Genomic DNA, 24,887 nt, shown 5'->3' on the forward strand with positions numbered 1-24,887 from the left:
CTAGAGCAGAAGTCTGCAGACTTCAATAAGGGACCAGAGATGAAATATTTTCCAGGCCTGTGGGTTATAAGGGCCTCCTTCAGGATGACTCAGCTCTACCGTGATAGCTCCATAGCAGCCTATCATAGACAAAACGGCAACAAACAGGCGTGGCTATGCTTCTAAAAACACTTCCCCAAACGGGTATTTGGCCCTCTGACTGTCTTTTGCCAACCCCTGGCCCAGGGGGAAAAATACCCACCATCTCATGGCTTGAATTCCTTCAAGGAAAGAGAAAGAAAAGTAACCTTACTTGATTGCGTGTTTGCGTTGGAAACCGCGCTAATTCTCAAAATCTCACTTAGAGGTAGGCATTGATATTTCTCTTTTCAGGGTTCTTTCCATTAGAGAAACGTACAATGGTTTTACAACTCTGGTTTTGTATCGAACCAGCTTCGTTGTGCTATTTCTTATATTTGAGAAAGAATTCTCCTGCGACTGGTTATGATACTTAATCTCTTCCAAAGCACATGGCTAACATGGCTGGTTATCATCCCTTTTATATCCTTAAAATGATCGCCTCCTTACTCTTAGGAAAAGCCAGTGTCTTTCCTCATGCCTCCTCGGTTCTGAGTGTTTAATTGTCTTCACAGCTCTCCCCTGGACTCTATCCAGTTGCTTTATGTTCATCCTAAGGTTAAGCACGGCAAATAGCATTAATACTCCAGTGTACCTAGGACACTCTACTAGACAGTGTTTACACTTACGTCATGGTTTCCAACTGGGATCCAAGAGTGCTTTTCTCTGGCTATAAATCATGAGATGTCCAAATGAAATGGTTACTCTGAGCTGCATTTCTCAGCAATCCCCCAAAATTTGATCAAGTGTAATATGAATACACTCTCACCTACGGAGAGGAGAGAATGTGGCACCATAACAGTTAAGATAGAACATTCTGAAAGAAGACCTACCTTTGAAGCATAGCATAAGCGCATGAATGTCCACATGTGATCTCCCACAGATCCAGCAGGTCATAACCAGTCCCATTCACCTCTACCTGCAACAAGCCCATCTCTTCAAGGATGGAAACGTGCTTTTGATTTTTCTTTCTACAGATGAATTGTATAATACAGTTGACCCTTGAACAGCATGGGTTTGAACTGCTCAGGTCCACTTATACATGGATTTAAAAAAAATACAGTACAATACTGTAAATGTATTTTCTCAATAACATTTTCTATAATAATGTTTCTTAATATTTTCTTCTCTCTAGCTTACTTTATTGTAAGAATGCAGAGTATAATACATATAACATACAAAAGATATGTCAGCGGACTCTATGTCATCAGTCAGACTTCTGGCCATCAGTAGGTTCTTGATACTTAAGTTTCGGGGAGCCAAAGGTCCTACGTGGATTTTCCACTGGGTGGGGGGGCAGTGCCCCTAATCTCTATATTGTTCAAGGGTCAACTGTATATACCATATTCTCAAGCCTCACTATAGTTCTTAGTGTAGTTGTGCTTTTTTATAAAATCATTTTTTAAACATTTTTATGTATTTATACATGAGAGACACAGAGAGAGAGAGGCAGAGACACAGGCAGAGAGAGGAGCAGGCTCCATGCAGAGGGCCCGATGTGGGACTCGATCCTGGGACTCCAGGATCACGCCCTGGGCCGAAGGGAGGGGCTCAATCGCTGAGCCACCTGGGCGTCCCTAAAATCATTTTAAATAAGCAAAACTATTCACTAAATCCAGGCATAAGAAAGTTGGCCTCCTGCTTATGAGAAGGCTAAACTTCCATCAAGTTTGAAGATGTAGGGCGTATAAACATTTGCCAAGAGTCTTTTCCCTCTGTTTCTGCAGCCCCTCTCTTCCCATCTCTATCGTGTCAATCCTCTTGGTCAATTCCTGAGCCTTTCTCTCTTTCCAGGATTGGAGTGTAGTGAAAGGGCAGGGAGCTTGGACTAGGACCTGGGAGACTCAGGTTCTGGTCCCAGCACTGCCACTTTTTGGGTTTAGCCATGAGCTGTTTTCTGCATAGAATATTGGGCTCATAGGGACCCCCAGGTTGGCTCAGCCAGTTAAGCATCTGACTTGGCTTGGATAATGATCTCAGGGTCCTGGGATTGAGCCTCACGTCGGACTCCATGCTCAGCGGGGAGTCTGCTTCTTCCTCTGCCTCTGTCCCTCCTCCCGCTCTCTCAAATAAATAAAATCTTTTTTTAAAAAAAAAAAGGAAAAAAAAGAAAATTGGGCCTCATAGTAGCTGCTTCTGTCAGTAGTCGTAATAATATTGCTGAGGACTCCTAAGAACAGGCCTTTGGCATCATAGATACTCCGTCACAGCACTTGGATATAATTTCTCATGGTTTAGTATGTCAGTATGACCCCACCGTGTTATGTCTGTCCTGGGGCTGGTCTCTGCCTGTCTCTACTCTTCAATCCTTTACTTAGTAAATAAACTTCTTCTCTAGGACGTGACTTCATAATTCTCTGCCTCCTATTGTATCTGCCTTGGGCTTTGGCACCTGTATACTTCTAAACCATCTTTATTCTTGTATTCAAGGGTGGAAAGCCCGAAACAAAGTTTTAATCCTGCAAGCCTTCTTGAAATGAGACTTGGGTGAGATTTTTCTGCATCTTTAAATTGCTTGAAGTAGATATATTCACCTAAAGGCTGAATCACCCGCAATAAGGTTTTCACAAAAAACAAAACAAAACAAAAAAACAAACACCGAAGAAGAGAGACCTGCAAGCTTTACATTGTGAGATGCATATGCTTCAAAATCAAGTGTCTGGCTCTGTGCTAATTGCTTAGCAGTAATTATGGATGGCACTGGGGCAGCTCCTTTAACACTTGAGTCTAATTTTGCTTATACGCTCCTAGTAGGCAGCAGACCCCCAGCCACCTTGTTTTCCCCATTATAGCCCCAGCACATAGCAATCTGTCTGACACGAGTGAATGAGTGACCATATTGTAAAACAGGTCGATTATTCTTACCTAATATGGTTATTATAGGGACAAAATGAAATAATATAGTAAAACTCTTATTCTGGTCCCTGTCCCAAAGTGATCAGGCAACAAATGCTAATTCCCTTCCTTCCCACTCACTAAACTGATGCAAATGTATTGTATAACATACCACACTCTCAAGCCACACTAGTATATAGGTGTCCTGTGTGATTGTACAGTCATCTTTACAAAATTACATTAAGTAAGCAAAACTCTTCACTAAATTGAAGCATAAGAAAGTTGGTCTACTTCTTAAATCTGAAATTAAAATCACTTTTAGCAGCAAATTATCAAGAGGATGATGAAAAGAAACGTCCCTCCTAATGGTACCCATTTCTCAGAGCTCCTAGGAGGGTGTCCCGACTCCACAAAGTGACCCCTTTGTCCTTCAACACCATAAGCAGTTCAAGGATCTATCAGACTTACCCAGACTATAAAGCCAAGAGCTCTGGTTGTCAACATTGGAAAAATGTCACTTGATTTGAAGAATTCAAGCACACATGATGAGTGGTTTTTGAAGTGTGTTCTGGTAGGGTGTTAATTGGTGTTAAAACAACAACAAAGTTCCAGAGCCAAGTGCATTTGGGAAATCCTGAACAGACCAAAGTAAACCACATTTTGTTGCAGGGAGACCTCACTGAGTTTTACCACGGTGATTTGCCCACTTGCCCAAGAAAGACCCACTTAAGTGCCATTGTCAGGGGTCTGGCATGGGGGTGATATTAGGCGGGAAGAGTAGAGCATCTTCCCCTGGCATTGACTGTTTGACAGAAATCCTGTGAACAGTGTAGCTCCAGACACTTCCACCTTCTGGAAAACAGGCCCCATGTGGCTCCTAGCAAACAGAGTGTCTTGGAGATTAGGAGCATCGAAGTCAAGATCAAAATAGGAAGTGATGTGCAGCTCACCCCCTGAAGCATCAAGATAGGACACAATGTTCTTATTTGCTGCCACATGCTAAGAGCTTAACACACACCTACAAGCATATACACAGCCGCACACACACACACACACACAACTATGAAAGCACGGAATTGCACAAGTGGCATAATACTGATGGCCCCAGTGGATTTTGGCAATGCATCTGAAAGGCCAGAAGATGGGCAACAAGGATTTGGGGAATAAAAACACGGCCTAAAAATGTTGAATTTGGCAGATCTCCCCTCTCCTGTCACTCCAATTAAGAATTTGAAATTATAGCCAAAGATAAATATCTTTTCCATCAGAAAATGTGTAGGTGTTAAAAGCTGCAGTCATCTGCATAGATTCTTGCTTTCAGCCTTTGCCTCCCAGGCTCAGGGGCTTTCAGCCTTTCTCTTTCCACTCCGCAAAGGCACCCCCATCAAGGTGGCAGGCATTTTTAACACTGTCACTGGCCTGACGCACGGTTTAGTTAACTGTGGACCATAGAATGGGGAGAAACTTGGGAGTGAGATCTATTTTGGATGAGCCCAAACAGAAGCTTTTGCCACTGGCCCGGGAAAGTGCTGAAGTGAGATTATCTATTCAGAGCCCTCGGGATCCTCTCAGCCCAAGATCTGTGCCATGCAAGATGGGCAGACAAATGCAATAGAAAGATGCTGGTTTCTCAGTAGCTCAGTGCGCTTCTCCCTGCTGGACATCGTGAGACATTCTAATTGGGGTTTCACTCTGAAATTTTTATTTGAGGAGGACACATGGGCACAGCAATGTTTCTTTTAACTTATCTGCACTGATGCAAATATTTCAGGCTCTTCAGTACCTGGCACACTTTAAGAGCTTATTATATAGATTTGTTGAGTAGTCCTGGGATCACTCAGAGTTTTGAGGAGTTTTTGCGATTGTGGGGCATAAGGAAAGCATTTTTGTAAGTACACTTTGACCACCTGTGAAAAATGCCTAGCAACCATCCCTTTATCCATCAGGCTAAATTAGCAGGTGTTCGTCACAATAATTGGCCCACTCCCCTCGGGTGCGCTCTTTAGCCAACAAGATCCCACAACTCTGCTATTCACTGTTTCTTGGTGAAGGAGTTAGGTGGTGAATTTAGATTCTCCACTCTCATTCAAACACTTGAAAGTTTTCTTTCCCGAATTCATGCCTCTTCAAACTTTTCATCCATCGATCCCAACATCATCCGGATTATTACGTTGTTAATTATCCTGTCTGCTCCCCTCCATCTACACAACTGAACATGAACCAGAAGGGCAATTACAGAAACCTTATTTCTAAGGATTTTGAGCACTTCACAGGTGTAACTTTTACTGAGGTGAATTTCGGCTAACATAAAATTAACCATTTTAATGGGTGCAATTCAGTGGCATTTAGTACATTCACAGTGTTGTACAATTACTACCTCTGTCGAGTTCTGAAATCTTTTTATTACCTCCCGAGAAACTCCATACCCATTACATAGTCATTGTCCATTGCCTCCTCCCGCCTCCCCCGGCCAGCCCCTGGCAACCACTAATCTGCTGTGACTCTATGAATTCACCTATTCTGGAAATTTCATAGAAATGGGTCATACAATACATGGCCTTTTGCATCGAGCTTCTTTCACTTAGCATAACACTTTCAAGGTTCATCCACACTGTAGCGTGTATTAGTACATCACTCCTTTCTATGGATGAATGATATTCCATTGTATGGATAGACCCACAAGTATAATTTTTATAGCCAAAGAAGTATATTATCTTTATAAAATACAAAGTTTTAAGAGCCATTAAGAGATCATGTCTCCTTAGGTAACCAGGTTGAATTTTTTTCTAGATTAAATGGAAGAATGTAGACCTAGAATTCTCCTGGCTGCTGCCAGCTGGCTTTGTGACCTTGTATAAATGAGCATCAAGACTCTTGATTAGAAAATAAGTAACTAGATTTAGGGCTGAGCCATTTCAGAGTGTTTCTTTGCTCAGAAATTCCCATACGGTACTTAGTACCATATACAGAATTAGGTCCGTGGTGGTATTTACCAAACTTCATGAAATACCCAAATCAACAAGATTACAGGGCTGGCATGGTATGATATGCTCAGACGTGGTTCACATCATGCCACAATTGTATTGTTTTTCAGAAAATCACTTGTGTTTTTTAATTAGTCCAAACGTTCTGCTATTAGTAACTGAACTTTGCAAATCAACTTGAGAGCTTCACACACACCTAGCAGGAGATTCTCTCATAGCAGGAGAGTCATATTAGCCAATATGTTGCTTTATAGTGTATAAATCAGAGCTCTACCTAGCAACCCTAAATGAAGAGGGAAAATGGTGCATCCGTTGGAAGAATTTGCAAGAAAGCTCATGAATATTTTCCATGGCATCTGCTGGGAATATGGTGGAAAAAAAAAAAGAATACAAGGAGAACGAAACGAGCCAGACAAAAAAAACTCCTTTTTTTATGTTTATTTTAGAGAGAGGCTAGTAATTGATTAAACTAATCCAATATCTGGAAACATTCTTTTTTAATCTTCACTTTGCCTTTTATGCAGTTTGAAATTTTGGAGAGTCCTCTTTGAAGTGGAGCAGGGTCGAGTCTGAAAGGAACAAACAGTTTCCCAGACAGATGTGTGAAGAAATGCCTGGAGCTATGTGCTTCTCGCCGGGGTTAGATGTGAAGGGGCCAGGCTGTTAAATACACAGCAACATGAAATATGAATATTCTTTCACCTCCGTCGGGAATTTTTTTGCAGCAGTAAAAAGGAAGTGGGGGTTTGGGGGGAGCCGTTCTACTGGTCACCCAATTCTTTGGCCTTGTCTTTAAGCTTGCATTCATTTGCATTGTCGCTGTGTGGTGCCATCCCAAAGTTCTTTTTGAGGCTCACGTGTAAAAACAGCACTATTTAAAAATTATGCTTCTTTTCCTTTTATTTTTTTCATTCCTGTGCAGTGACGGTGAAAGCCATCTTGACGTTTCTAAAAAGTTGTTTTGTTTAAATTACAGAGTCTCCATGGCAACTGCATCATCCCAGGTCCTTATTCCTGAAATCAACCTCAATGACACATTTGACACTTTTGCCTTAGATTTTTCCCGAGAGAAGAAATTGCTAGAATGTCTGGATTACCTTACAGGTATTGTCGTGTGTGTGTGTGTGTGTGTGTGTGTGTGTTTTCTAACATTGTGTACATTCGATGATATGCATACTTTGCCATCACATCCATTCCCTAAAAACCAGAGGTGCGGGCTTCCGATTTGAGAATGGTGTCTGATATTCCCATAAACGATTTCTGGCACTCTTCGTTTTCTTTTTTTTCCCACCCAAAACAATACAATTCAAGACCAAACTAGGGACAAAGGAAAAAGGAGAATCTTGGTAATTAAAAACATACTTCCTACCATCTTCCCTCCCTCTCAGAGTGTGGGTGCCACAAAAAGTAGCTCTGCTGGCCATCAAAGAGATACATAAGGTAGCATGGCTGTTTTCCACTTCATCTCAGCAAGGCAGCTGACTTTCACAGTGTCCTGGCAGAGAAAGAATTGGCAGCTAACTCCGATGGAGCGTCTACCCTGCTTCAGCTCTTGGTATCTGAGACCTTGTGTAAGCCTCACACCATCAAACTGAGGTAACCTGTTATGACCCCCACTTTGCAAATGACGGAGGTCACCCGTCTTACTGGAGGCCAGGTAGCTAGGGAATGGCTGAATTAGGATTTGGCTTGGGTCCGTACGGACTCCAAAGACCCCTTGCTCTTTCTAGTGAAAGATCATGCTTCATCTTGGCAGAGGTCACCATGGCAAACATCCCAAAAATCACATGCGAATTCCTGGTGCCATGTTTCTGATAGGCATTTTGATGGTCAAGCTCAAAAAACAAAAGCAACAGCGATAAAAGAGAACCTCAGGCTGTTCCTATTCCTAACCAGGCTCCCAGATTTTTCTTTGCTGTCTACCTCTAGAGCGAGAATTGAAATCATTCGCTGTTAGAATGTGGACTGTTTTGGTGACCTTTATTTGTGTTAACCAAAGCTACCGGTGCCTAGGACTTCAGGAAAGCTCCGTATATACATTGAAGCCAGATGTGCAGCGAACTTAGGACATGCAGCCTTCAAGAGATCACATTCTTAACTTAGCATGGCATCAGCTTCTCAACCCCAATTGTGTGTGTGCATGTTTGTGGAACAGTGGTTGGAAAAGGTGGAACAGGAGAAAGGGAACATTGTGATGTTTGTTTTTACAGTCTGTGGATCAAAAGTAAGGAGTTTTATATCCAAGGGGCATTGTATTGTAGCCAGGTAGGTTTTTCCTTCGCAAGAATCCAAGGTGCCGCTTGTAGCTTTTCTGCATTTGCGGTCATCCCACAAACTTGTGTCATCCTTGCAGACCATGTTAAGGAAGAAAGCAGCTGACTCAGAAATGCATTTGCAGTAAGGAAACAAACTCGATTTCAAATATTTATTGATCCACTGCCCTCCTTTTTGAAGCTTTTAACTCTAAGATCTGCCTAAACTAACCCTACCCTATAGAACCTTCCAGAATGATAGAAGCATTCTGTGTCTGCACTGTCCACTATGGTAGCTGCTAAGCACATGGGGCTATCAGAAACTTGCAATGTACATAGTGAGTTTTTCCTTTTATTTCACTTTAATTAACTTAATTGAAATTTTATAAGCTACATGTAGCTCGTGGCTACTGTATTAGACGGCGCAGGTCTAGACTTTCTCTGGCTGAGCTGCTCTTCATCATGGCATCCTATGAAAAATCTATTTTTTTTCTTATATCATTTGGGATTGAGTATGATTGCAACAACAGAAAATCCAGTTAGCAGTGACTAAACCCATCAAGGAGGGTTTGTATCATGCAAACATGAGAACGGAGGTATGTGTTCCAGGGCTGGGCAGCGGCTCAGTGATGATCTCAGACTCCAGGCTCTTGCTCTTTTTCTGCTCTGCCCTCTTCACTCTGTTGCTTTTTTTACCACAAGATCACGGCACCACTACCCTACCTCCATGCATCATGCTCAAGTTACAGGTAAAAAGACAGGGATGCAGGGGAAACTGTGACAAAAATCTGCCAGCCAACTTTTGTCTTTGTGTATTAGCAAAGCAAAAAGCTTGCTCAGAAGAACCACCAACAGACTCTCACTTGTGTCTTATGGGCCAGATCCATGTCACAAGGTCATGCCCAAGAACAAAGAAGACCGAAAACCTGTCGGGCGGGGCACATGGCCTTTCTGCACAAAATCAGTGTCTTGTTGACCTGAGGGTGTCCTCCGCATTTCCCAATCATCGTTTAATGGTGTTCCAGCGGGCACACATTCATGGGCTATGTCTCTATGCAAATGCCAAAGCAGTGATTAAAGGAGAAAGTATGAAAGTAGTTGCACTGACTGGTACCACATACGCCATATATCATCCCGAAGGCTGTTTATGCCAAGCTAAGACCACATGGGGTACCTGCCATTATGCCTTCTTAACCGTCAACCTCAAATACAAATCTGGCCCATTTGTAGACATAACATCGATCCTGGCCATAACATATGATGCTTGGCTGATATTGCCAAGTCCAAATAGTTTATCAGACATTTGTAAGCAGGAAATGAAGTGTTTGTGGAATATTAGCCCACCATTTCTCAAGTCCTGTTTATGACAGAGGCAAGAAAATGGCAGTGCTGCCACCAATATTCCATGAATATTGAAATTGGAAACGTGCTGCTATTCTCATTTACGGTAAATTGGGTATTGACTTTTCAGGACAAACCCATTGGGCTTCTAATCAAAACAGGGTTAGCCTGCGTGGCTGTGAAAACAAGATTTTTTTCTCCTGTGACATGCCTCTAAGTGGTATGTCAAGTTAATAACCCAGAGAGGTGACATTTCCTCCCTGATCACAGCTACTGCCATGTGTCTCACAGCTCCTTGCTTATTTTGAACATAAGTTTTCTTTCTATATGATCATATATTGCAATGCAAAAAGAACAAAATCTTTCTACAGTGGTTGATGGAAAAGTAATTCAATGAACTATTTAGATTATGGGAGAATAAGCATCTCTCCACTGATCCCTGCCGGTGATCCCACACCAACAGGGACCACACAGAACAATAATAAGCACTTTTTATGGTGCAGCTGGGCCTCCCCCGCAGAATGCATCTCTGGATTGGTGTCGCTGATTCATGCACATCCAAGTCACAGCACATGACACTAAATCTTGCATGTGGATACTTCAGGAGACAGATGTATAAATACATACTCCAAGAAGAATGCTTAAGGGGCTCTGTAGAGCCTTTCTATCTTAATACATGACTTAATGCAGTGCCTGCCAAGTGTAGGTGCTCGGTAATGTTTGTGGAATTCAGTAACCAAGAGACAGAGCTGGTCTAACTGACTTTGTACAACAAACATAAAAGTTACTTAGTCTGTATGATATTTGTCCTGGACATCTCTTCAGGTGGCAAAATGAAGAAGACTAAAACAATTAGAGTTTTAAATTTACCATGTTTACGAACTTTTCTTCTTCTTTGGGTTTGTTTAGGACTCCTCAATCCTAATCAAAGTGTAAAGCAGGAAAGAACTCCGCAATAAGTGTGAGCAGAGGTTGCAACAAATCTATAGAATCCAGATATGTTTCTCCTTTTGAAGTTAGGTTCTAGGACACAGAAGAGTGGAAATAAAGGCCTGGATCAATTCTCTCAACCAGGGGTTGGCAAACTTTGACTATAAAGGGCCAGATGGTAAATATTTTAGGCTTTGCAGGACATATGGTCCCAACTACTCAACTTCGCTAGTGCACAAAAACGGCCACAGACAATACATAAATGAATTAGCCTGGCTGTGTTCCAATAAAACTTTATTTACAAAAACAGGCAGTGGGCCAGATTTGGCCCATAGCCATAGTTTGCCAACCCTTGCTCTAAAATATTATTGCCAGTGCAAAACACTCACTGCCTAGTCTTTTTCTTGCCCACAAACTCTTCTCATAAAACCAGTTACTGAAATCAAGCTGGTAGACTTTGAATCAACGTCAAATCATTATTTTGGTAGGATTTAGACTTCTCTGCTCCAGACTATGTTCAAGACATAAAACAACAGCCTTCTCCAGTGATAAAGTTAACCAAATGCCAATGAACCAGGTTTTCTTTGGGGAAGGAAAATGTACTTAGATATGATTGATTGTTAATCGTGTTCTTCTGGATTCGAAATATCACCTATAAATTGAAAAGGGAGAATAAATAGGGCTACACTAATACGGTTTTTATTTTATAAAGCATCAAAACATCTAATGAAGGAAAATTTTTCAAACAATTATTTGGCAGGTTGTTATAGGATAACAAATATCAGTATTTTTCCAATCCGGTGGGTAAATACAGAAATACGTGACTTCACAAAGCTCAGAGGCTGGCAAACTTTGGCTCATAGCCCGAATCTAGCCCTCACCTGTTTTTGCAAGTAAAGTTTTACTGGAACCTGCCCATGTCCATTTGAGTATGAATTGCCTATGACTGCTTTCATAGTGCAAAGGCAGAGCTGAGTAGTTGCAACAGAGACCGTGTGGCCCACAAAGCATAAAATATTTACCCTCTAGCCCTTTACTGGAAAAGTCTGCCATTTCCCCAGTGTGGATGAAATTACAAGAGTTCATCTTGTTTGCTTTTTGTTTAACATGTTTTTTCCCTGTGGATAAGAGTATTATTTGCTTAACCTCCTAAACGTACTTTCATGATAAACAGAGAGAAGTCTCTGCTGGCTGGCCGAAGTCACGTACGCTACCTGTCAAAAATCACAGTAGCAACCAACCAACCAAACATTCTTCAGATTGGGGTCACCATCTCTAGGGTAGCGATCCTAATAGACCTGTTTAGAAAGGCCCACTTTGACTGTCACACATCTCCTCTGAAATGTATCCCAGAGGTGCCACTTCGCTGATGAGCATTCTTGTTCCCCACAGCTCCCAACCCTCCCACAATTAGAGAAGAGCTCTGCACAGCTTCCTATGACACCATCACCGTTCATTGGACCTCCGATGATGAATTCAGCGTGGTTTCCTATGAGCTCCAATACACCATATTCACCGGACAAGCCAATGTTGTTAGTGAGTATTGCGCACCCTGTTGATTTTTCTGTTTGGTGACTGTTTTCAGATAGATTGCATTTCTAAATTTAAGTATCAAGGGAAGACGAGGAAGGAAAGAATACACAGTATTTATTGGCTGCGTTTCCTAACCAAGAAGATGATAGCATTTGCTTGCTAGCAAAAATAGCTGGCCAAATAGTGATGAAAATTAGTGATCTCTAGCAAACCACATGAGTGAGTCTTACAAACATATGGTTAAGAGAAAGAAACAGGAAACAAGAGAATATATGTGGTATGAATCTTTTTATCCATTCGTAATTTAAAGATAAACTATTTTGTGGGGCACCTGGGTGGCTCAGTCAGTTAAGCTTTCAACTCTTGATTTTGGCTCAGGTCATGATCTCAGGGTCGTGAGACTGAGCCCCACGTGGAGCTCCATGCTCAATGGGGAGTCTGTTTGAGATTCTCTCTCCCTCTGCCCCTCCCATGTGTGTACGCTCTTTCTCTCAAATAAATAAATCTTTAAAAAAAAAGAAACTATTTTGTTTAGAGATGCATACATGAGTGTAAAAACTATAAATAAAAGAGAGGATAAAAAAAAAGAGAGAGAGGATAATGGTTACTTCCAGGATGGGAAGGGAGTGGCACCATTGGAAAGCAATATATGGGGGTTCATGGGGTTAACTACTTTCTGGGTGGGAAGTTACATGATTTAGCCATTATATCATACATTTAGTATAATGTACTTTCCTGAGTGTTATTTCACAATGTAAAAAAAATTTTTAATAAAATGGATAGCCAAACAATGCCACATACCACCTCCCATTTGGAGGAGGGAAGGCCCATCATTTGAAATGTTAGTCATTGGCCCCTACCTGAGCAGAATCTCAGACCTTACTTGAAACACAGAGCCCTTCTCTCACTGGAGCCCATGAGGTATTTGGGATCAGAGAAAATTTGATGATCTCAGATAGCCCCAGTTGCTGGCCAGAGAAGTGATAACAAAGGAATCTCTCCTCCCCACTGCCATGGTTATTTAAATTGAGCTGAGTAAATGGGAAAAGACCAGAAGAAGTAGCCTTTCAGGTTTGAAACTTCTTTAGGAAATTAAAATAGGACATGCCAAAGTAGAATAGAAGAGAATAGCAGGCACATTTCAACAAAGAAATGTTTTGAATAAATCCATATCAACTGAATGTGCTTTTATTATATACACATCTCCCTTAATCACACTGTTCTTTCCTAGCACAAGTAATTCTGAGCATGTGATGCTTAAAAAAGAAATTAGAGTTAGGATTAATTAAAAGAGTGATGCTCGAAGACCCCCCACCTCCAAGTAAGTAAAGTACCAACAAATGGACCCCCAAGCTTCCTTAGATCCTCATTTCCCAGGCTTCCCTCCTCAACTCTCTGACCTTCCACTCCCTAATTGGCTGCCTTGGAAGCTATATTAAAATCTTAACCATTTTCCAAGAATGTGTAATGTCTCATGTGAAAATCATGAGACGTGGCGAACCACTATGGCCAGCTGCCTGAGTAAGAGGGCAGAGGTGGTAGGTGTAACAAAAAAAGTCTTGGGGGAAGGGATGGTGTAATTAAGTTTTGGAAGAGAATGGATACATATCAGCAAGTTAAGGGGATGCCAGACAGCCGCATCACTGGGGGCAAACCTATGCCAGACAGCCGCATCATTGGGGACAGAGGATGGCAAGACATTTTCTGAAACATCCTCTACTAAAGCCTGACTGGAGAATTGAGTGGAGAAGGGGAGATGGTGGGAAATGAAGATAGAGAAATAGAGCTAGGACTCAAACCCATATGGGTCTGGTTCCAGAAAGCACATGTCCTAAATCATCAGTCTATTCATCCTAACCCTCAGTAAAGACCTAAACCAGAGAGGGCCACTTGGGCCACATGGTGTTGGGTTTTTCCCTGTGGCCTTGGGTGTCATGCAGAGCAGCAGTGCGATCAGATACACAGTTAGAAGCCTCAGTTAGTGCTGTGGAGGATGGAGCAGAACAGGGCAAAACTAGAAGCAGAAACATGAACTAGGAGGTTCATAGTAATTGACAGAGATAGAGATGGCCTGGACCTGCCAATGGCACTAGCACCAAAGAAGGCAAGGAGCAGATAATCCCAGAAAAACTTCTCCCCCACTGACCCATATCCCTGGGAAACACCATTACTACCTTCTGCTATTTGAAGTGCTTTGGGGGACAAGTCTAACCAGCCCTGGTGTGTCCATGGTTTGGCATCATCTTGCTCTCCTTTCAGGATTTTGGATTCTTCTAGTATTGCTCCTCATCCCTTGTTCTACATGCCCTGCTACAAATCATGAAGAAATACTAATTTCTCTAAAATCTTTCTTTTTAGTAAGTAATGCACGAACACTATGTAATAATATATAAGATGTCTATCTACAGTGACAATTGGGTGTTTTTCAATATGGCAGCCACCCTGGTCCCAAAGCTGCCACCGCACCAGTTCCATTTCACACGCATCTTTCCTGTGGTAGTCTGCTAATACACAAGGGTGCACATACACTCACACACACCTAGAAATACACTTTTTAGGGACATAAAAGATAGGATGCTGTACACAGTTCTTTACCTTGCTTTTTTCACCCAGAATAATCTCTCTTTTGATTAACTCAGAGACAACTGATTAAGGACCTTAATTGAATTTGCAAACTCCCTTAACCTATATGATGTACCACCACAGGAGTGATAACAATGATAAGACTTTTGTCCTTTGCCACATTGTTGGTGAGATGCAGGTCACAGGTCTTGCTTCACCCAAGGCAGAGGAATTACACAAAGTCATGAATAGTGTGGAGTGAGAATCACAGGGGCTACAGAAGGGCGTGTCTGCCATAGGTGGTTATGTCTTTCCTAAAGTGTCTTGAATCAAATTTTTATGGGCATTTGGACAGTCCGTAGAGCCTTGGCCTGGGCTGGCAGGCCCCATATCAATCGGCTTTTGCTGAATGGCCAACAACCACAGGACCTAAGTAGCATATAACAATAAACATGCATTGCTTATGCGTCTGGAATCAGGCGGGGGTGTGCTGGTGTCACTGACCGAGGTGAAGCTCTGTCACGGTCGGGCTGATGACTGGGGCTCCCATCTCCCTCCTGCAGTCCCATGAGGGCACATTCTCCTGGTGGGCAACACACGCCATAAGGACAGGCCCATTTGCACACGTGGGCCTGTCTTTGTCACATTAGCTGATGTGCCAGAGGCCAAATCAAGTCCCACGGGTGAGCCCAGGATTGAAATGTGGGGCCTGCGAGGTTCCCTGGCAGAGTGTGGATATGGCAAGGAGCAAGGAAGGGAGCAAGAAGGCGATTCACTCTAGAACCCTGACTCAACCCCAGTGCTTCCCTCCATCCCCGAAATGAAAAGAGATCTATTGCTTGAAACTTAGGGTGTCTCAGGTAGCTGACCTGGGACTGACTTGGCTTCCATGCTGTTGGCTTGAAAAGTAATACTGAAACAATACATGTAAATGGAATAGATGAGAAAAGGCCACACCTACAGAAATCCACTGGCAGTGACACTCCTGAATTTGGAGCTCTATGCTTGGTGATTCCAGAGAAGGTGTTTTATTCCCCAAAAGCCATTGCCACAAGAAAATAAATGGGAATGACTTATTGAAGCTGATAGACCTTGCTTATTTGATACACAGATGCCAAAAAGGCCATTCTTGGGGCACTGGGGTGGCTCAGTGGCTGAGTGTCTACCTTTGGCTCAGGTCGTGATCCTGGGGTCCTGGGATTGAGTCCCGCATTGAGCTCCCCGCAGGGAACCTGCTTCACCCTCTGCCTATGTCTCTGCCTCTCTCTGTATCTCTCATGAATAAATAAATAAAGTCTTTTTTAAAAAGGCCATTCTTCCCAAGACAGATGGAAATCAGGGAGACTGCAGGTGCTCGTCTGACTGGGGTACCCTCATGGGCTTGTTAGTCTCTGTAATGCTCATTAAACCAGTATAGTAAAGCCCTGAGGCCTACAGGATGCAGTCGTAACAATGAAAGAATAAATTTAGATAAAAAGGTAATTGAGATGCAAAGATCTTGGCATGAAATTATTTTCTTCTTAACTATTATACATGTCTGTCATGGCCAAGAGAGACCTGGATTTGAATCCCCACTTTGGACCTCACTAGCTCCGTAATTTGGGGCAAGTTCTTTAACATCCTCCGAATGTGTTCCCTCATCTGTAAAAAGAGGTAATGTTTTAACTTCAAGTGGTTGAGATAATAAGAGTATAAGCCTGAGCCCTGTGCTTGCAAGCACACAGATATTCAAAGTTATTACTCCTATGAAAATATGACTCTGTACTCACCCATCGTTGCATTTCTTAAAAAGGCTGATGTTTTGGGTCATATGATAAAGGTTGGTCGTGACATTTGCCAGGATTATCAACACGAGAGCGTTTTACGCAATCTTCATGTGCAAGACCTTCCCTGAACGTTGTTTGTCCATCTGTTGTACCATTCCGAGGAATCTCCTTTGCAGATGCTATTACATCGAATGACAAGATCTAAGAGTAAAACTGTGGTGAAAATTAGAAGACCGAATACTCCAAAGCTGGCCAGAGCTCCTCGTGCCGCTAGGAATCCTCTCCTGCCTATAGGTCATGGTGCCTTCACTTGTCACAATAAATTCTGGTTAATTGCCCACAACTGACTTCAGTGAAGGAGAATTAGATAATATCTGTGGAGCTTTTAATCTTATAAAAAGGCTCCCCCTAATCAAATTCATATATTCAAATGCAAAATTAATGACACTATTAATTTTTTATTATGCATTTTTTATTAACAGACTTAGGCCCACAGATGTTAATGGATTGCTTATTAATCGATAGATATGTGTTTAATTTTTACAAAATTTTTTCATGTTTTTTTCCAAAACTACTTTCAGTGCACCGTTTAAAATCCTAAACGGGGCCTTTCCCCAGCAGCCTATATTTAGTATTAGCAAAAGTCAAAAGATGCATTTCTTCCAGGTCTCCGTGGTGAAGTAGTTATCTGTATTTAATTATTTGTAGTTGTTTTGAAAAGCTTCGTGAAAGTTATTAAACAGGCACAATTTTTACAGAGAAGAAGGAAAAGAATGTTCACTTCCGTCCAAGCTGTTAGAAGAGACAAAGGATTTTTGAAGCCGGGGTGCCGCCTCTCTGAAGGGGGGATCCGTGTTGCGTAATGTTTTATACATCATGTTTTACTGCGAGATGACAGTTGCTATACAAGGCTCTGAAATCCCAAATGTAATTAGGATCTTGTAATGAGCGGCATTATGTAGGGAGATGCTTCTGACCCATTGTGAATGAGAACAAAATTTAGAAAATTGAAAAACCCAATTAAGTTTCATTATGAACTAATTATCTTCCAAGTTCCATTGTTGTTTTAATACTTCAAGCCGAACTAGAGAAGGTGGGTGTTGGAATCCCCCCAAAGATGATTGAAAACGAATTTGGAGAAGAGTGAAGTTTCAGTCACGATGGTTACGTGGGTGTTTCATAAAGAGATGCATAAAACCTGGTCAACGGTCCCGACACAGTGGGGTATCGAGGCAGAGGGGTCTGGCACTTGGCACCATATGCAAGAAGTTATGTGGTGCTGGCGCAAGACCAACACTCGCAACGCAGTAACGGTGTACTAGTGAGGCGCCCCGCTTACTCCAGCCCCCAGAAGAAAGTGGTCGATGTTGCTTTCTTGGCATTTTTAATCAACTTCTCAATTATTATCCTGGCAGTAATAACAGCAGAAAGGTAGGCCTCCACAGAAATAGTGAGCGTTCACGAAAGCAGATTGTCCCAGTGTAAAGCTATCCAATCAACTTTTACTGCTCCGTAAACGTTTTGTTCTTTTAATATTCGAAGGGGAAAAAAAAATTAGCGACCCCTTCAACATAATCAGATAGTCAGGGTCCCTTTTCTGTTTGCAAAAAAGGGTTCTGAAACATTAAATCTTTTTTGTTGGGTTAAGGCTTTGGATTATAGGCCAAGTTGCTGTTCGTAGCAATTTCAGACATCTGCTTTATGATGTCGCTGAAAGCATTCCCCCGCCACATTAAGCCCAGCTTTTCGGTTGTACAGTGATGTAAAGTTTATTGAAACATTTTTACATTTGCTTTCTTTGACCACAATAGTCATTTTACTGCAACACATGCAATTAAACAGGAACAGTGTAAACGCAGTGACATTGATAGGGCTCTCATTTGATTCTACTGAATGCTGTTACTGTTTTCGTTCGTGCTTGACTGCTGTTGACAAAGCTCTAGGAACATGAGTGGATTATCCTGGGCAATAGAAAAGCTCACTGTTTTTGTTTTATTACTGTTGTAAGATTATGATTAAATATCTAAAGCGACTTGCAGGCTTCTTGGGGGCCCAGAGCTCAGAGTTCAAAATGACCCTTCCTTGCTTAACTCAAGATCTATTATTTGGCCGTGGCACTATCCCGAAGCAGTGAGTTTATTACAGCTATGATCAAGGACAGGGTAAGGGGGGAAAGTGTCAGAAGGGCTACGTAGCAAGGAGAATCCCATGTTACCGAACCACTCATGGGTGTTTTCCTGGGTCCTACATGAGTGAGAATCAGAACAGTGAAGAGTTAGGAGAGAATTGGGGGTGGGGGTGGACGGACGGTGGTGCCTCAGTTGTTCCATTGCATCTCCGGCCCAAGCACGCGTGCACACACACACACAGATTTCAACCGCTTCCGTGGATCTCACATTCTTCCCTTGCTTTATGCTGGCTTTGTCAAATCCAGCGGTGCTCCTGGTGAAGTGACCGCAGGCGGAGACAAAAAGAGGTGATAGGAGACTCACAAGGTCAAACCTGACCTTGCAAGTTTATATACATGTGGCAGTTTATAGATACATGACTCACTGGAGGGTGTCTTAAAAGCCTCTGCTCCCGAGGTACAAATCATAGGAGGGGAAGTTTCACCCTTGACTAAATACTTTTAAGGTTCTTCTCAACGGTGAGACTACCATGGACAATGTTTACCTCAAAAGCTGGAGAAAGTATCTAGTAGGATTCAAAGACAGATGTCATGGGGCTGTGAATAGCTTGGAATGCCATGCAAATATTTGTGGCTTGGTATGGATATGCACATGTGACTTTGCTTCTATAGAAATGTTTTATTAGATTCTCAAAGAGGTGAGACCAAAGAAAGATGAAGGGACTGCTTCTTGGGATTACGGTAAGGTATAAGTTGCCTCCAGATCAAAAGAACGAACCCTTTGACTCGCAAATCCACTGAAAGGGAACGAGTGGGGGGAGTTGGGAGCCCCTCAGGAAGTGGAGGGGCGCAGCCCTCTACCAAGAGCTGGTGAAGGAAATTCACCAGAGTCAGGAAACTTCATGACAGCCAGTCACCAGGGGGCTGGGAAAAGGTTCTCTTGGAGTGCAGATTGATGGGTGGAGAGAGGAGAGTTGGGCCCGATACCAAAGAGATGTTTTCAGCATCAGCCAGCTGCAAAACAAAACGGGCTTCCTTTCCCCTGCAAGTTCTTCCAAGCGTCGTAAATCCTCAGCCTGCCCCCCACCCCACATCCTGCAGAATGCAGCCCGAGCGGCAGCGCCGTGCTCTGGGCAGCCGAGCCCGGGAGTACAGCTGCTCAGATCCCTGTGCGTGCTTTGCTGAGGGCTCCGCGGGGCCCCGAGCTGCCCGGTGCGGCCGCTCCAGGCTTCTCTTAGGGTCGGGACTCCCGAGTCAGTTGACTACGGCCACCCTCTTGCTGGCACGCAAGCAAGCCTGACCATCATTCTCTTAGCTGCCCTGTCAGAGGTTGGGCCGGTCTCTGCTGGCCTCGCTCCTGCTCCTGCTCCTGCTCCTGCTCCTGCTCCTGCTCCTGCTCCTGCGGTGGCGGGGCTTAGAGCCCTGCCCTGGGCCTCTCATCCTGCGGAGACCACAGACTCTCCGGGGAATGTCCTCCCCGTGGCAGTGGCAGAGGCACGACAGGTCAACAGAAATCCTCCAGGCCTGGGGCACCCGAGTGGTTCAGCGGTTGAACGTCTACCTTAGGCCCAGGGTGTGACCCCTGGAGTCCCAGGATCGAGTCCCACATCGGGCTCCCAAAGGGAGCCTGCTTCTCCCTCTGCCTGTGTCTCTGCCTCTGCCTCTGGGTCTCTCATGAATAAATAAATAACACCTTAAAACAAAATCCTGCAGGCCTTGTAATGCCCACTCTTGCAGCTGGCACGTTGCCACTTCAGCCTCATCCCAGCAGCCAAAGCAAATCACGGGGCCAAATCCAAAGCCACGTCATGGGGGACACGTCCCGTCTCTGGAGGGAGTAACTGCAAAGTCACTCAGGCCCGGAGCTGGGCAGGGTGAAGAATTAGAGGCAAAACTGCAATCTACTACGTCTACATTAGCGGAGTCGACCTCTCAGGCAGGATTCAGGCCTCCTCTCACCTGCTGTGAGTCTCAAAATTGCGATTCCAATGTAACGATCGCTGTCGCAAGCGTGGGGTGAGGGTGCGGAGAGCCGGCCAGCGGTCACTTGCTGCTTCCTTCTCCTCGCCACGGCCCCTGAGAACGCAGCAGGCACACGTGCCATGCGCAGGGTACCAGACAGAACCACCTTCGCTGCTCCTATTTTTACCGAACAGAAGCTACGATATAATCATTTTATTTTTTTAAGATTTTATTTATTTATTCATGAGAGACCCAGAGAGAGGGGCAGAGATACAGGCAGAGGGAGACAGGGGACCCGCTGCAGACCTCGATCCCAGGACCCCAAGATCACGGCCTGGGCCGAAGGCAGATGCTCAACTGCTGAGCCACCCAGGTGCCCTGCGATATAATCATTTTAATTGGCTCTTCCATCCGGAGCACACGATAGGAGTGTATGATAACACACACGGGTTGGCAGGAGACTGCGCCGTCGAGCATCTCCGTGGTCCCCCTCAAGTGCAGAGCGACAAGGCACTGCACTTGGGGGTCAGATGAGCTCAGCGTCTGCAGCCTTGTACGCCAAAGCCGTGCGCCGTGTCTGCTTGGCTCCGCAGGTCTGTGTAACTCTGCCGATAGCTGGATGATCGTGCCCAACATCAAGCAGAACCACTACACGGTCCACGGTCTGCAGAGCGGCACCAAGTACATCTTCATCGTCAAGGCCATCAACCAGGCGGGCAGCCGCAGCAGCGAGCCCGGAAAGCTAAAGACAAACAGTAAGTGCCGCGGGCTCAGCAGGCCTGTCACCTCCCTTCCACTCATCTTTGGGCCACGTCTGTCCCCCCCTTCTTTTCCTTTTCTCTGCCTCCGGGGTCAGCCACAGCCCCGAGATGCAAGCGGGGAGCCCCACGGGGTGGTGGAGCTTGCATCGGGAGCCACAACGCGCTCGACCCTTAAGGGCCGTGAGTCCATCGACCTCTCTGCGCTTCGGACGCTCGCTTTTAAAATAAATAATCCTGGAGGGGCTTCTCGTGAGAATCAGAACCTCTGTCTGTCTAGCTGCATCTCTGTCTGTGCATCTGCACGTCTCTGTACTTATATCCGAAGCCTGACATGTCGCTGGAGCTCTGCAAATGGCAGAGTGTTGCTTTCCATAGCAGAGGAGCACACTGAGAACTCTTTTCCCCAGGAAGTCTTTACTACCCCAGGTAAGTGTCTGCGTCTGTGGTTCTCTGCCAGAAGCGATTCCGCCCCCACCCCCCTGCCCAGGGACACTGAGCAAGGCCTGGAGACATTTTTGGTTGTTACAAGTAGGGTGGATGCTACTGGTGTCTAGTGGTTAGAGGGCAGAGATGATGGGAAACATCCCGCACTACCAGGACGCAACGAAGAAAGATCTGGCCCGTGCATATGTCTTGCAACACTGTCATCTCCCTCGCTGTCTCTGCCCACATGTGTTTTCTTTTATCCTCTCTTTTCTTTTCTTGACTATTTTTGATCTAGAAATATGTTATAGAACAGGGAATTTCTTTGCATAGGACCTCCCAAGAGAAAGCAAATTGGAGTGTGTCGATAGGGCACCATGTCAGAGGGTTGCCAGCTAGTCAACGGGAACACTTAAGTGCTTTTCCAGAAGAGCCCTCACTTACCCCGGACCCTCGATTTCGGTGGTCAGACAACTTTATTTGACCGCAGACATCCGTGTTTAAGACACATACTCTTAGACTTTTAAGCGAGTTTGTCCTTCAGCGTTTCTGCTGGCAAAGAAGAAAATGTTTTTAGAGACTAAGGAGGGAACAAATAAGTAAATACATCCTCTGAGGTTAATTCTGGAGAATACATCTTTGAGACATCTTATTTGTGCTTCATCGGTTTTACTGAAGATGATGTATTCATTTCATGTAGACAGATAATGTCATCTTCTATTTCTAGACGTGCAATTATTGAACAGATGTTATCAAGTTATACACGAGGAGTTGGCAAACTTTTTCTGCGTTTGTGCCAAATAGTAAATATTTGGGGCTGTGCATGTCAGATGGTCTTGGTCACCATCCACTCTTCCTCGCCTCCGCCACCGCAGTGCAAAAGCAGCCATAGATTACACATCACTGGATGGGCTTGACTGTGTTTCAATAAAACTTTATTGACAAACACAGGCGGTAGGCTGGTTTTGGCCCGCAGCCTCTTGTTTGCCCAACTCCTGTGCACACGATACTACAATGAATTGAGTTCTTCAGTAAAGTAACTGATGAATTTGGCCCCTGAACCAGTTTGTCCTCACTGAAGCAAAAGCCTTGAACTTAGAGCACATGATGGTTCATTCGAGAAACACATCTGAGGCACAGGTGGAATTTGCTCACTGAGGATGCAGCGGTTGGGCTGACATGGTCCTGCTCCATGTGTGTATGGGTGAGGGTGTGAGTTGAGGTGACACAGGCTACGTCTCACCTCATTATGACGCCAGTCTTTCTGATGGCTATCCCATCCTGCTAGTCCTCACTGGAGGCAGGGTAGCAGCTCACGGCCCTCCTTTTCAGCGATGGCTGCCCTTATGGAATTCCTCCCAGCCTGCCCACTAACATCCACTTGTCTTCACCCACATTCTATCTTCTGCGTTTAACAATTGAAGTGTTTTAAGCAAAACTATCTTCAGATTCTTCTTGCCTCAGTTCATACTTTATCCCTAACAGCTGCTGGTGTGATCATTCCTAGGGACATTTTTGTTTGACAGGACAAGCTGAAATTTAAACTCTAAATTTAAATCCACCAGCTCTTAGGGCCTCTGAGAATGTCCGTGCTCTGATCCACGCTTGAAGCTTTTTCTCAGCTCCCCCTTTAAGCTTTTCTGCGACGTGGACAGAAATCGAAAACGGGTCAGCAGACTATACAGCCCACCAGCCAAATCTGGCTGCCTATTTTTAGAAATAAAGTTTTGTTGGCCCCCAGCCACACCCATCCATTCACCTCTTGTCTCTGGCTGCTTCCCGGCTGCAGCATCAGAGTTAAGGAGCCACAGAAGAGACCACATGGCCAGCAGAGCTGAAAATACCTATCTGGCCTCTTACGAGAGAATGTTCTGGCCCCTGATCTACAAGAAAGGATTTGAGAGATGCTGGTGTCATGCTGTATCCAGGTGGTGACTGGAAATCCTCTGGCCTACCCGCACAGGACATAACACAGGTTGCCCCATGCTCTCTGGGTCGGTTTCTCAGCCAGCGTCATGTATCACCCCAGCCAGTTTACCAGACTTTTCCACCCACTGCCTGAGGGTGGGTCTGCCAACTGCACCAGTGGCTGGGGGCTTTGGGCATCATGGCATTTGCATCCTCTTGTCACTCATTTCCTGCCTTTTAACACCCATGTGGTGCCGAATAACAGGCAGTCCTCTAGACCAGTGGTATGTTCTCACAGAAGTAACAGCTACGACAAGATGTTCAGGTGTGACTCTGCCAAGACTTAGTGGTTCAATCTTCAAAACACATATGTCAATGATGAAATAGAGAGGGCCTAATTTTATATACATCTATATTTAGAGATATATATAATGTATATGTATAAATATAAATATATATACACATATATATACAGCCAGGAGTAGAAAACCCAGGTGTTGTGATCACACACACACACACACACACCCCACCGATCTTGTTGTGGGCTGAAAAGTATACATTTTTATAATCATTCTGAGCTCATGAGGGTCATTTTGAGTTTCCAACTGTTTCCAAATAATGTCAAAATCTGAAATCTCGATTTCTTTGGCTTCTGGTCTGAAGTCTACTGAGCATGAAGCACATTTTAAGATGGATTGAATGTAAGAATGGTTGAAAATGAAGTCTTCATTTTCTCCTTCCTTTGGGAAAGCTGTTTTAGCCAGTATGTCCCCATGTTGTTTGTGTCCAGTGGGGACCCCCAAAGATGGCTCATACCACATGTCGTAGTTGATCCCTGCCCATGATACCATGGCATCATGGGTTGGAGCAGCCCTGATTCCCTGTCTCTGAACTGACAGACTTGGGAGTTCATGAAGGTGGGAACATGTTCGGAATCACTATTTCACTGTGCTTTTAAACTCTAAATTGAAGCTCCATTATCAATCATGCTAAAATAAACAGTGCTTTTTTTCTTCTTCCTCTTTGTGTTCTGTAACCTTGTTCCCAGGCCAGCCATTTAAACTGGACCCCAAATCTGCACATCGAAAGCTGAAGGTGTCCCACGATAACTTAACAGTAGAACGTGATGAGTCATCATCCAAAAAGAGTCACACGCCTGAACGCTTCACCAGCCAAGGGAGCTACGGTGTAGCTGGAAATGTGTTCATTGATAGTGGCCGGCATTACTGGGAAGTGGTCATAAGTGGAAGCACATGGTAGGCAATGATATCTATTGTCCTCCAGTTATAAAAAGGCCCATCTCATTGTGTGTTTTGTCAGAGCACTAGTCCATACCAGAGCCCATCTTGAAGAAAAATACACAGAAAAGCTTTTCCGGTCTGTTG

At 44.1% G+C, this 24,887-nt stretch overlaps 1 protein-coding gene across 6 annotated transcripts in view; it reads left to right on the forward strand.

Annotated features, from left to right (window-relative positions):
• Positions 1-24,887, forward strand: part of MID1 (midline 1) — a 346,318-nt gene that overhangs the window by 312,304 nt on the left and 9,127 nt on the right. For 5 of the 6 annotated variants that reach the window (XM_077890027.1, XM_077890029.1, XM_077890025.1 and 2 more), the window contains exons 6-9: positions 6,913-7,040; positions 11,852-11,995; positions 21,004-21,165; positions 24,551-24,758. In XM_077890027.1, coding sequence (XP_077746153.1) covers positions 6,913-7,040; positions 11,852-11,995; positions 21,004-21,165; positions 24,551-24,758 — 642 coding nt within the window. Of the gene's footprint in view, positions 1-6,912; positions 7,041-11,851; positions 11,996-21,003; positions 21,166-24,550; positions 24,763-24,887 lie in introns of those variants that run through there. The other variant, XM_077890031.1, reaches the window with a different exon arrangement.

This window comes from Canis aureus, chromosome X, assembly GCF_053574225.1.
Source record: "Canis aureus isolate CA01 chromosome X, VMU_Caureus_v.1.0, whole genome shotgun sequence".
Classification (NCBI taxonomy): domain Eukaryota; kingdom Metazoa; phylum Chordata; class Mammalia; order Carnivora; family Canidae; genus Canis; species Canis aureus.